Source organism: Salvelinus alpinus, chromosome 1 (genome assembly GCF_045679555.1).
Source record: "Salvelinus alpinus chromosome 1, SLU_Salpinus.1, whole genome shotgun sequence".
NCBI lineage: Eukaryota > Metazoa > Chordata > Actinopteri > Salmoniformes > Salmonidae > Salvelinus > Salvelinus alpinus.
This window is the reverse complement of record NC_092086.1, coordinates 91870003-91883245: the sequence shown is the minus strand read 5'-3', so window position 1 is coordinate 91883245 and position 13243 is coordinate 91870003. Positions and strand designations below refer to the sequence as shown.

Below are 13243 nucleotides of genomic sequence, written 5' to 3'. Positions count from 1 at the left end.
TTACCTTTACTCAAGTATGACAATTGAGTATTTTTTTCACCACTGATCGCTTCTACTGTGACTCTTACAGATAATACACTCTACAGTAGTGTCATTCATACACACATGTATACTTGGTGATATTCAATAAGGGAGCACTTCGGGCCAACACAAATGGTCTCAAAGTTCTCATCTTGAATTTTTTTTTTCCGCAAGTAGTCTTGATTCCCAAAATACCCTTCTGTCTCCTGTCCTCCATGCTTGATTTAAGGCACATCTGGAGAGTTCTTTTCAAGTCTGCTAGTGCCTAAATGAATCAAAACACAGAAGGCCTGAGCAGTGTAGAGTCAGTTACAGTAGGAGCACATATATCCTTCATCACATTCAGTTTCAAAGGAGAGGTCAAACAGAACCTCACAAGCACGCACACACATCATATTGGGTTAGAGCAGATGAGCACCCCTGTAGAACTCAGTAGTCTGTTAGTACTGCTGTTAAAATAGTCCTTGCTTACTTAAAGGAGAAGTTAACTTTATTTGAACGAAATGTCTATTATCAATATAAATGGCATGTTTATAGAAGTGCCCAGACAGTTGTTTTTGAGAAACGTACCCCATAAGCAATATACTTCATGCTTGTTCAGCGGTTGAAGGGGCACAGAAAAACACGAACAAAGGCTCTAAAAACACCCACATACATCATTTTAAGAAATGACAACGCTCTCAGTATAGTGATGCAGATCTTTATTAAATGTTGTACACATGAACTTGTGTAATGCTAACTTTATCAGCAACGTTATATTCCATTTTGTGCGGGGAAAGTATTGTGGGCTACACAGAGAAGTATCGATCGAGTTGCACAAAATGGAATATAACTTACATTTACATCGCAAATAGATTTGGTTAAAATAAAGTCAACTTCTCCTTTAACCTCACTATCTCTCTCCTGTAAGATCTTCCACTGACTGTAAATGAGATCACCACAGTGATCTGGGGAAAGGGTGGTCGAGGTAGGATGGAGAAGGGGTGGGTGGGGAGGGGATTCTTGTGCTGCTGCCAGCATTGAAGAATGTCCACAGAAGAGCACAGGCCAGCACTTTTCAGAGAGCTGCTGTAGTGTAGATTGGTGATCTCTCCCTCCCCCATCAGCACCAAATCATGGGCTTCCCATGGGAAGCGCCTCCTCTCCCCTCACATACAGAGCAGGACGACCAGGCTGAGCTCAGCTCCCATGCTAATTATCCATATGTTCATCTGCAGCAGCAGTTCATCTTTGGCACGGCCACATGCTGCTGTGCTGTGCTGAACTTAACCCTGCTACCTCCAGCATCTCTACACAGTACACATGCCTTTCCATGGGCCACTAGCTGGTTGAAATTAATTTACTTTGCCATTTTTTCTAAACCCTTTCTCTCCAATCACTAAAACCATCCCCCCCACACCAGAGGAGGCTGGTGGGAGGAGCTATAGGAGGACAGACTCATTGTAATGGCTGAATTGGAATAAAGGGAAAGTATCAAGCATATGGAAACGACATGTTTGACTCCATTACATTTATTCCATTCCAGCCATTACAATGAGCCTGTCCTCCAATAGCTCCTCCCACCAGCCTCCTCTGCCCCATACATTCACCTTCCAAATCAATACATGGATGGAAGCTGGCTGCATAAATTAGATGCGGGCTAATCTTATTTCCTAATTGCCCCTGACAGCAGGTTGCTGCCACCCACCAGCCCTGTCCTACTGCTAGCAGTACCACTAGCATGGGCAGCAGACGGAGCAGCACAGAAGGACCTGCATGCCAGGTTATGGCAGTGGTTGGTCCTCTTTCTTTTTCAGACTGACATAATGTCCGTCAGACCATGTCATTTTTCTCTCTATCACTTCTTTCACCTCTGTTGGATGGTGATACTGGAGGTGAGAATTCATTAAGGTGTTATGATTTGAGTGTCTCTCTCCATTCATTCATACACACACACACACACAAACACACACACACCTTACTCACCTTCAAACAACCCTCTGCATTCTCTGACACTCAGGTATTCCTTTTCACACAAAATTAACCATGAAATACCATAATCATGTCTTGTAGCATCTTTCATTGCTGAATTTTCTTATTTTCCTTTTGGCCTTTTTCTGAAATTGAATATTTCATACCGTTATTGCATTCAACAAATTAGTTGCAATTAGTAATGAATCCTGAGAAATGATCTGCTTACAGATAAAACAGAGGAATTAAAACGTGGTTTTCGTGTACACCTCTGGCGCCATCCTGTGGATGTGGATACGATACCCTCCTAAAATCCATCTGACTTTTAGTGTTTTAAAAAAAAATTCCTCCAGATCTTTGTTCATTCAGTGATTATAACAGTTAATACAATCACATGAATTGATGGTGGTATCAAGGATCAAGATCATTTGGACTATTATGCGCTTAAGAAGATACACACATATGCAATATAAAGCAGGCTTTCAGGGCAAACCCAGCAATTGTCTGTAAAGTAATATATTTATTGAGATGAATGAAGCGAAAAATGAAATGAATAATGTATTATCTGACTATCTCACTGTACATATGAAAAGGCCATGTACAGTATTTAGAGCTCTGCTGGTAACTAACCAGGTTTCCCTTTTTGTCTGTGGCAGTACAGTAATAAAGGACCAATCGGATATGCAATTACACGCATGCGCGCAGAACCTACTTTCACTGTATTTTGATCCTTCTAACATTAGCCTGGAGAGGCTTGGGAATTCCCCAGGACAACTATTTTAGCAAGACGCCTTGACTTGAAAACAGCTTAAGACGGTAACATTTATTTTACTCCTTAAATAACTTTTTAAAAGATTAACTTGATCAGTTAGAGCTTAGGTGCAGCGCCCTGCGCTGTTTTCTTAGCCTGGTCCTAGCACTTTAGCTTGCAAGCTAGCCAACTGCTACTGTCAAGCTGCCAGCTTGACAGCACAGCTAACGTTAGCTTGTTACTTTTCTTTAGACAGTTTGCTATCAGGCTAGCTACTAAAAGTAAATATACACCAATTTTAACCAGCTGTTATTGCCATTATTGCAGAGGAATCTATAAAAAAAAAAAAGTGCATAGCTAGCTAGCAACGGTATTCGTAATGGCTGGTATTCAGCCCAGGTGCGATTCTGGAAAGCTGCCTACACGGCCTGAACTTCACTTCGGGCTTGAAAAACACGACGCTCTGTGTACTTCTACACCGGAGGATTGGTGCGACAGTGGGCTAGATTGTCTGAGTGGAGCAGCGCTGAGTCTGGATGACCCCTTCAGCAACGAGACATCCCAAACATGGGTGCCCGGGTCCCCTCCGTACACGACCTCCTACCCATCACTGGATGACACTGACAAGCGCCCCATGGACTGTAGTTCACCAGGGGGTGAAGAGAGGTTGGACTCGGCTATAGGGGACTCAATTACAGATGAGACTATGGGGAGTATATCACAGGGGCTGGGGACCATGCACCTGAATGAACCAGTTATCAGTGACACAGTGGATGACAGTGGGAGGCAAGCGGCACTGATCCCAGAGGAGGAAAAACGGAGAAGAGAGATGTTCAACACACTGAACTTTGTGTCTGAGGATGGAGACACGTGAGAAGCCTCTCCTTACTATTCACATGGTGAACAGCAATTTGTTGGCTATTTGTACTTATCTCAAACACCTCCTTTGCTCATAGGGCTCTTCACCTGGCTCTTATTCACGAGCACTGGGCCTTCGTACAGTACCTTCTGGGGGTGATAGCGCTGGACAGGAGCTGGGTGCCTTACCTGGACATCCAGAACCACTTGGGACAGGTAAGCACAAGGACACATAGCTGCATTAGCAACACTGGAGTATTTACGGGGAAATTTGAGACAAAATATCTAAAGAAATGTATTATTGAAGACTTTCTGCTAACCTCATATCAAAATAAAAGTCCTGCAAGTGTGCCATATGTGGAAAAAAATCGAATACAATTGTATTGGTCACATACACATGGTAAGCAGATGTTAATGCAAGTGTAGCGAAATGCTTGTGCTTCTAGTTCGGACAGTGCAGCAATATCAACAAGTAATCAAACAATTCCACAACAACTACCTTATACACACATCTAAGTAAAGTGATGGATTAAGAACATATAAATATATGGATGAGCAATGACTTAGCAGGCATAGGCAAGATGGTATAAAATACAGTATATACATATGGGATGAGTAATGCAAGATATGTAAACATCATTATTAAAGTGACTAGTGATCCATTTATTAAAGTGGCCAATGATTTCAAGTCTGCATGTAGGCAGCAGCCTCTGTGTTAGTGATGGCTGTTTAAGTCTGATGGCCTTGAGAGAGAAGCTATTTTTCAGTCTCTCAGTCCCAGCTTTGATGCACCTATACTGACCTTACCTTCTGGATGGTAGCGGGGTGAACAGGCAGTGGCTCGGGTGGTTGTTGTCCTTGATTATCTTTTTTTTTGCCTTCCTGTGACATCGGGTGCTGTGTGTGTGTGTCCTGGAGGGCAGGTAGTTTGCCCGTGGTGATGCGTTGTGCAGACCGCACCACCCTCTGGAGAGCCCTACGGTTGTAGGCAGTGCAGTTGCCGTACCAGGCGGTGATACAGCCGACAGGATGCTCTCAATTGTGCATCTGTAAAAGTTTGAAAGGGTCTTAGGTGACAAGCCAAATTTCTTCAGCCTCCTGAGGTTGAAGAGGCCTTCTTCACCACACTGTCTGTGTGCATGGACCATTTCCGTTTGTCTGTGACGTGTACGCCAAGGAACTTAACTTTCCACCTTCTCCACTGCTGTCCCGTCGACGTGGATAGGGGGGTGCTCCCTCTGCTGTTTCCTGAAGTCCACGATCAACGAATATCTTGTGGGGGACTTATTTTGACATGATGTAAGCAGAGAGGACGTGGGTCTAGAACAGACACACATTTGGAAAGTCTGTTAAGTAATATGTTCCTTTCAGATATTTTAACAAATTCCCCGGCTTTTAATGACCAACCGTCCTGCCCACTGGCACAGTAAGTTGAAATGGAATTTTATTTAACTTCTGGCTTCCCGAAGACTGTTATTGTGCAACTCAATACAATAGGGAGCAACGCTGTAGGTTAAATCTACTTGAATTCAGTCACTTGACAGCACCCCTTTTGATTTGAACAAAACCTTCTATACATATTTGCCCATTGTAGAAGTGCTCAGAACACTGACTTTTTGGACCTGAATGTCAAAACAGTCAAGAGACAAAGGTGGTTGAAGTTGACCCATTTTGCATACCATGAAACATCCATGTCTTCACCACTGTAATGGATAAACGGTTGAGATTCATATCATTTGAAAGCTTACAAACAGGGTTGTCAAATAGTTTTTATAATTTCTTACAAAAAAAAAATATACACACACTACCGGTCAAAAGTTTTAGAACACCTACTCAAGGGTTTTTATTTTACTATTTAATACATTGTAGAACAATAGACATAAACTATGAAATAACACACATGGAATCATGTAGTAACCAAAGAAGTATTAAACAAATCAAAATATATTTGAGATTCTTCAAATAGCCACCCTTTGCCTTGATGATAGCTTTGCACACTGTTGGCATTCTCTTGACCAGTTTCATGAGGTAGTCACCTGGAATGCATTTCAATTAACAGGTGTGCCTTGTTAATTTGTGGAATTTCTTTGCTTAATGCGTTTGATCCAATCAGTTGTTGTGACAAGGTGGTGGTGGGGGGGTATACAGAAGATAGCCCTATTTGGTAAAAAACCAAGTCCGTATTATAGCAAGAACAACTCAAATAAGCAAAGCGGAATGACAGTGCATTACTTTAAGACATGAAGGTCAGTCAATACAGAACATTTTAACAACTTTTAAAGTTGCAGTCGCAAAAACCATCAAGAAACTGGCTCTCATGAGGACCGCCACAGGAATGGAAGACCCAGAGTTACCTCTGCTGCAGAGGATAAGTTCATTAGTTACCAGCCTCAGAAATTGCAGCCCAAATAAATGCTTAATAGAATTCAAGTAACAGACACATCTCAACATCAACTGTTCAGAGGAGGCTGTGTGAATCAGGCCTTCATGGTCGAATTGCTGTGACGAAACCACAACTAAAAGGACACCAATGAGAAGAAGAGACTTGCTTGGGCCAAGAAACACGAGCAATGGACATTAGACCGGTGGAAATGTGTCTGGTCTGGAGTCCAAATGGGAGATTTTTGCTTCCAACAGCTGTGTCTTTGTGAGATGCTGTGTGGGTGAACGGATGATCTCTGCATGTGTATTTCCCACCATGAAGCATGGAGGAGGTGGTGTTGGGGTGCTTTGCTGGTGACACTCAGTGATTTATTTAGAATTCAAGGCACACTTAACCAGCATGGCTACCACAGCATTCTGCAGCGATACGCCATCCCATCTGGTTTGCGCTTAGTCCCACTATCATTTGTTTTTCAACAGGACAATGACTCAACACACCTTCAGGCTGTGTAAGGGCTATTTTACCAAGAAGGAGAGGGATGGAGTGCTGCATCAGATGACTTGGCCTCCACAATCCCCCAACCTCAACCAAATTGAGATGGTTTGGGATGAGTCGGAGCGCAGAGTGAAGGAAATGCATCCAACAAGTGCTCAGCATATGTGGGAACTCCTTCAAGACTGTTGGAAAAGCATTCCAGGTGAAGCTGGTTGAGAGAATGCCAAGAGTGTGCAAAGCTGCCATCAAGGCAAAAGGTGGCTACTTTGAAGAATCTCCAATATATATTTTGGTTTGTTTAACACTTTGTTACTTCATGATTCCATATGTTATTTTATAGTTTTGTCTTCACTATTATTCTAAAATGTAAAAATAAAGAAAAACCTTTGAGTAGGTGTTCTAAAACTTTTGACAGGTAGTGTGTCTGTATATACGCACACACACAGTACATTCAGAAAGGATTCAGACCCCTTGACTTTTTCCACATTTTGTTTCATTACAGCCTTGTTCGAAAATTGATTAAATCGTTTTTTTCCCGACCTCAATCTACATTGAGCAAATGTATAAAAAATAAAACTCACATTTACATAAGTGTTCAGACACTTTACTCAGTACTTTGTTGAAGCACCTTCGGCAGCAATTGCAGCCTAGAGTTTTCTTGGGTATGACACTACCAAATTGGCACATCTGTATTTGGGGAGTTTCTCCCATTCTTCTCTGCAGATCCTCTCAAGCTCTGTCAGGTTGGATGGGGAGCGTTGCTGCACGTCTATTTTTCAGGTCTCTCCAGAGTTGTTCGATCGGGCTCAAGGACATTGAGACTTGTCCCGAAGCCACTCCTGCGTTGTCTTGGCTGTGTGCTTAGGGTTGTTGTCCTGTTGGAAGGTGAACCTTCACCCCAGTCTGAGATCTTGAGCACTTTGGAGCAGGTTTTTATCAAGGATCTCTCTGTACTTCTTTGCCTCGACCCTGACTAGTCTCCCAGTCCCTGACGCTGAAAAACATCCAACAGCATGATGCTGCCACCACCATGCTTCACCGTAGGGATAGTGCCAGGTTTCCTCCAGGTGTGACGCTTGGCATTCAGGCCAAAGAGTTCAATTTTGCTTTCATCAGTCCTTTAGGTGCTTTTCGGCCACTAAAGCGAGCTGTCATGTGCCTTTTTTACTGAGGAGTGGCTTCCGTCTGGCCACTACCTTAAAGGCCTGACTGGTAGAGTGCTGCAGAGATGGTTGTCCTTCTGGAAGGTTCTCCCATCTCCACAGAGGAACACTAGAGCTCTGTCAGAGTGACCATTGGCTTCTTGGTCACCTCCCTGACCAAGGCCCTTCTCCCCCGATTGCTCAGTTTGGCTGGGCGGCCAGCTCTAGGAAGAGTTTTGGTGGTTCCAAACGTCTTCCATTTTAAGAATGATGGAGGCCACTGTGTTCTTGGAGACCTTCAATGCTGCAGAAATGTTTTGGTACCCTTCCCCAGATCTGTGACTCGACACAATCCTGTCTCGGATCTCTACGGACAATTCCTTCGACCTCATGGCTTGGTCTGACATGCACTGTCATTATTACAAGTACATTATTTCACCCACCCTGTATTCAAGAGTATGTTTTGTCTCAACTGATGGCGGTTACAACACAACCTCAGATGATGTAACACAACCAACCTCAGGGTCTAAGTAAGCTAAAACATATGGGTGAAAATCGGAGTTTACACATTTTGGGACAATTGATGTTAAAGGTTACATTTTTTTACAAAACATTTTCCAACCCTGTTTGTAAGCATTTAGATATCAATCTCAACTGTTTATCTTTTCCAGTGATGAAGAGATGGATGTTTCATGGTATGGTGGGGTATGCAAATTGGGTCAACTTTGAGCACCTCTATCTCCTGAATACTTTGGCAATCAGGTCCAAAAAGTCAATTTCTGAACATTTCTTCCATGGGCAAACGCATATGGAAAGTTTTGTTTAAATCAAAAAGGATGCTGTGAAAAAGTGATTGAATAAATACACCAGCATTGCTAATAGCTAAGGGTTACACTGCTCTACTGAACCTAGATCTGCCACGCCAGCATATGGGGATTTCACAATGGGGGATTTATTACTGCTAAATAGCTAACAAAATGGCTACACGGACTATCTGCATTGATCCTGACACTCCAACACACACACACACACTCGCGTGCACACACACAACACTCCACACATTCATACCTACTCTACACACACACTCGCATACAATCATCATACTCTGCTGCTACTCTGTTGATCTTATATCCTGACGCCAAGTCACCTTACCCCTATACCAGCGGAGGCTTCTGAGGGGAGGATGGTTCATAATAAATGCTGAAACCATGTGTTTGATGTATTTGATACCATTCCACTAATTCCTCTCCAGCCATTACCATGAGCCCGTCCTCCCCAATTAAGGTGCCACCAACCTCTTGTGCCCTCTCCATATCTAGCCCTACCATGCCAGTATTCCTGCACATTGTAAATATGGTATTGGTACTGACCCTGTATATACAAAAGTATGTGGACACCCCTTCAAATTTGTGGATTTGGCTATTTCAACCACACCCATTGCTGACAGGTGTATAAAATAGAGAACACCGCCATGCAATCTCCATAGACAAACATTGGCCTTACTGAAGAGTTCAGTTACTTTCAATGTGGCACCGTCATAGGATGCCACCTTTCCAACAAGTCAATTCGTCAAGTTTCTGCCCTGCTAGAACTGCCCTGATCAACTGTAAGTGTTGTTGTTGTGAAGTGGAAACGTCTAGGAGCAACCGGCTCAGCCACGAAGTGGTAGGCCACACAAGCTCACAAAACGGGACCGCCGAGTGCTATAGTGCATAAACATTCTGTCCTCGGTTGCAAAACTCACTACCGTGTTCCAAACTGCCTCTGGAAGCAACATCAGCATAAGAATTGTTTGTTGGGATCTTCATGAAATGGGTTTCCATAGCCGAGCAGCTGCACACAAGCCTAAGATCACCATGCGCAATGCCAAGCGTCGGCTGGAGTGGTGTAAAGCTCGCCGCTATTGGACTCTGGAGCAGTGGAAACGCGTTCTCTGCACTGATGAATCACACTTCACCTTCTGGCAGTCTGACGGATTACTCTGGGTTTGGCGGATGCCAGGAAAACGTTACCTGCCCCAATACATAGTGCCAACTGTAAAGTTTGGAGGAGGAATCATGGTCTGGGGCTGTTTTTTCATGGTTCGGGCTAGGCCACTTTGTTCTGGTGATGGGAAATCTTAACTCTACAGCAAACATTGACATTCTAGACGATTCTGTGAATCCAACTTTGGCAAAAGTTTGGGGAAGGCCCTTTCCTGTTTTCAGCATGACAATGCCCCCGTGCAGAAAGCGAGGTCCATACAGAAATGGTTTGTTGAGATTGGTGTGGAAGAACTTTGACTGGCCTGCACAGAGCCCTGACCTCAACCCCATCGAACACCTTTGGGATGAATTGGAACGCTGACTGCGAGTCAGGCCTAATCGCCCAACATCCGTGCCCACAGCAATGTTCCAACATCTAGTGGAAAGCCTTCCCAGAAGAGTGGAGGTTGTTTTTAGCAGAAAAGGGGCGACCAACTTCATATTAATGTTCTTATTTCTCATGTTCTTATTTATATTTCTCGTGTGTTCTTGTTCTACTTTGTTTTACAGTATTTTTTTTCTTTTACTACTGATATTGATTACTGCATTGTTGGGAAAGAGCTTGCGCACCAGACAATAAAACTTGAAACTAACATGTAATTAACACGTCACCTTCCATTTTCTTGTCCCTCTCAAATCTCCTCCTTTGGTTACTATTTGTCCACTTTTCTTCCTCTGTCAGACTGCCCTTCACCTGGCTGTCATAGTTGACCAGTCCCAGTTTGTGCGAGGGCTGCTGTGGGGTGCTGCGAGTGCTGAGCTCCAGGAGAGGGGAGGGAACACACCGCTGCACCTGGCTGTCAGGGAGCTGAGGCAGGACTGTGTACGAGAGATCACCTCCAACTGCCAGAGCACTGACTACCTGCATGTCACCAACTACTCGGGTACACGGATCACCCCGAGGACATGGAGCCAGTTATTTTAACGTTAGAAACTCTGCATCCCTGCTTACCTTTGTTTCTCTATTTGTAATGTCACCCTCCCTTCCGCTCTCTCTTCTCTTTCAGGGGTGAGTGCACTGCATTTGGCAGTACAGAGGGGCAAAGAGGACATAATCAGCATGCTGATTGATGCAGGAGCCAATGTTAACCAGAGGGTGAGTAGCCCACATTAGTTACTGTATCAGACTGATGAAGACAGGGTGGGTCCTCTATGCCCGCTGGGTTCCAACATGCCTCAGTACTTCATCCATCAAACTCATTATTAAAGGTCCCCTTACCTAATGAGCAAGATAATTACACTTAAAGGTTATGATGATGCCTCTCTCCCCTCCTGCCCCCCCAGGACCTGGGCTCAGGCCGCTCCCCTCTACACTGGGCCGTTGAGTCCCAGAGCCCCAGGCTGGTGCAGCTGCTGCTGCAGGGGGGGGCCGATGTAGACCAGCCCTCCTATGCAGGCCACACGGCCCTCTACTGCGCCCTGCACAGGCCCAACAAGGAGGTACAGGCCCTGCTCAAGGCTAGAGGGGCCTCTGACACACAGGTCCAGGATGAAGAGGATGAGGAAGCAGAGGAGAGGGAGAGCGAAGATGTGAGGGTGGTCTGGGGCAGTTACAGTTAGCATTGTACATGTTTGAGCACACATTGTCTATCATGGCTGTAAGTGTTATTATTGGGTTTATGACTCCATGACGATTAACTCTGCTCTTCTGTTTTCCTCCTGTAGGAAGAGTTTGATGACGTTGTTATCAATGGACAACGAGTGCACTAACCATGAACATGGACACTAAGCCACATGGAGTCATGGCGCTGCTGTTGGGCTAAGCTATAGATGTAGATTGTGTGTGTGGTTCGTGTATGTATGTGTGCCTGTAAATTGTATATATCAAGGCTGCTGGGGAACTCCAGTTCTCAACCCAGTCAGGAACTAAGTTGTTCGAATTAGCTGATCACAGTTGTTCCTGCTTCAAATTAGTTCCCTTAAATTGGGCAGAGGGCAAGCTAATATTAGTTGGATCACATGGGTTTTAGTGTCTATCTGGAGCTAAGCTTGCCAAGACTAGTATTGCCTACTCTAAGCATGGGAGAATGATCCAACCATGGACTCAGCTGTGTGCTGTCAAACTCAAATCATGGCCCCGCCCACTAGTGGCCACATCTCTTGTACATGTCCCACCCCACCGTTGGCTCACATGCAACTCCACTGCTCAGATGGGCTGCTGATACCCATCTTCAGGGTAATCTATGGTGCAAAGTCAGAAAAGGTTTTGATGTCTAAATACCCAGTAACACATTGATACTGCAGTGTGCTGTAACACAGACCAGTTGGATTAGATTTGTCTATTATTATTTTTTAAATATGTCTCTATAAGCTAAAAAAATTGCAGCTCGATTAAGTTCTCAAATAACCCATACTGTATGTTTTAAGTTCAAGCTATTGCTAAGGGGCAGATATAGCTGGCATTTGGGGGACCCCCCCCCCCCCCCTGTTTGCTAATAGTGAAATTAGGCTATAGATAAGAGATGTGGGTTTGGGATTAAAGTAGTTGGATTATCTGAGATGTTTGCATTATTAACGGTTCAGGGTTAGGGGAAGATGTGAATGTACATCAGGTAGAGGTTAATGCATGCCAAGGTAAGTAGTTCATTTGGGATGGAAAGAGAAAGGAGGGGCAAACTCAACACATTGGTACTAAATCATCTGCTTCCAGTTGAAAAATAAATTATAATTCACTTATTCGAGAACCTCTGCAAGTCTACATGAATTGATATTTGACCTATCGCATGGGTAAAGTGATCCAGCTATTTCAGTAATGGATCAATCCCTGAATAGGAGTGCTCTAACCAGGGCCTGATTGTCCCTGGAGTGATGTTGTCATTCAGTCCATTTTATGTACAGTTCACCAATTAAAGACAGAACTACAAGAAGCAAACACAGGGACCCACCCAGAACAAGGGTTGGAGATCCCTGGTCTAAAAGAATCTGGTGTATATTCGCTTTGTGCATTTTGCCGTTTTTGTATTATTTTGAAGGATTGACTGGTGATTTGACAGGCTAGAACGCCTCTGTGTTTGCTCGTCAGCAGGAGCATGGTGTCTACATGATTATTGTAATTAAAACTAAAATAAATACAGTATTAAGAGGCTGTGCAGTGTCTGCTGTTTATTCTCACTGAACACGCAAAAGTATAGATTCCGATTCAGTTGTAGTTTAACTTTACTTCCATGCACTACTTTGATACAGTTACAGCATCCGGAACCCGAGGCTATGTTATGCATACTTTCATGGTTTAACTTGCAAAGAGTTTGACACAGCTCTTAGAGACTTACCCAGAAAAACTGCTTCTATGAAGCATTGACTCAGATGTGTGAATACTTATGTAAATGAGATATTTCTGCATTTATTTGCAAACATTTGTAAAAACATATTTTCACTTTGTCATTATGGGGTATTGTCTGTAGACTATGTCGGGGTTGTACTGGAGATGAATATGAATGAAGGTCGACAATTTCGAAAAGTCCCTTTTTAAACAGATTTTTTTTTAAATTTGGGAACAGATGAAAACGTATTATATAGTTACAAAATATGGAATACTCTGAGTAGGCTGGGCAAACCCAATTTGTTGATTTCTTGCATATCATCAAAATTAATCAATTGCAGCACGTTTTTTGACTCATTC

The 13243-nt window shown here is 43.6% G+C and overlaps 1 protein-coding gene across 1 annotated transcript; it reads left to right on the top strand.

Annotated features, from left to right (window-relative positions):
- Positions 1 to 2655: 2655 nt before the first annotated feature.
- LOC139534303 (NF-kappa-B inhibitor alpha-like) lies at positions 2656 to 12709 on the top strand. The gene is made up of 6 exons (XM_071333353.1): positions 2656 to 3592; positions 3679 to 3796; positions 10307 to 10508; positions 10632 to 10720; positions 10909 to 11154; positions 11290 to 12709. The coding sequence occupies exons 1-6, from the start codon at positions 3102 to 3104 to the stop codon at positions 11332 to 11334; spliced, it is 1191 nt and encodes a 396-aa protein (XP_071189454.1). The 5' UTR covers positions 2656 to 3101; the 3' UTR covers positions 11335 to 12709.
- The last annotated feature ends 534 nt before the right edge of the window (positions 12710 to 13243 follow it).

Coding starts and splice junctions, on each gene's coding strand:
- LOC139534303 (XM_071333353.1), top strand. CDS start 3,102: ATGGCTGGTATTCAGCCCAGGTGCGATTCTGGAAAGCTGCCTACACGG. Junction 10,721..10,908: donor GAGCCAATGTTAACCAGAGG/GTGAGTAGCCCA, acceptor CTGCCCCCCCAG/GACCTGGGCTCAGGCCGCTC. Junction 11,155..11,289: donor AGGAGAGGGAGAGCGAAGAT/GTGAGGGTGGTC, acceptor TTCCTCCTGTAG/GAAGAGTTTGATGACGTTGT.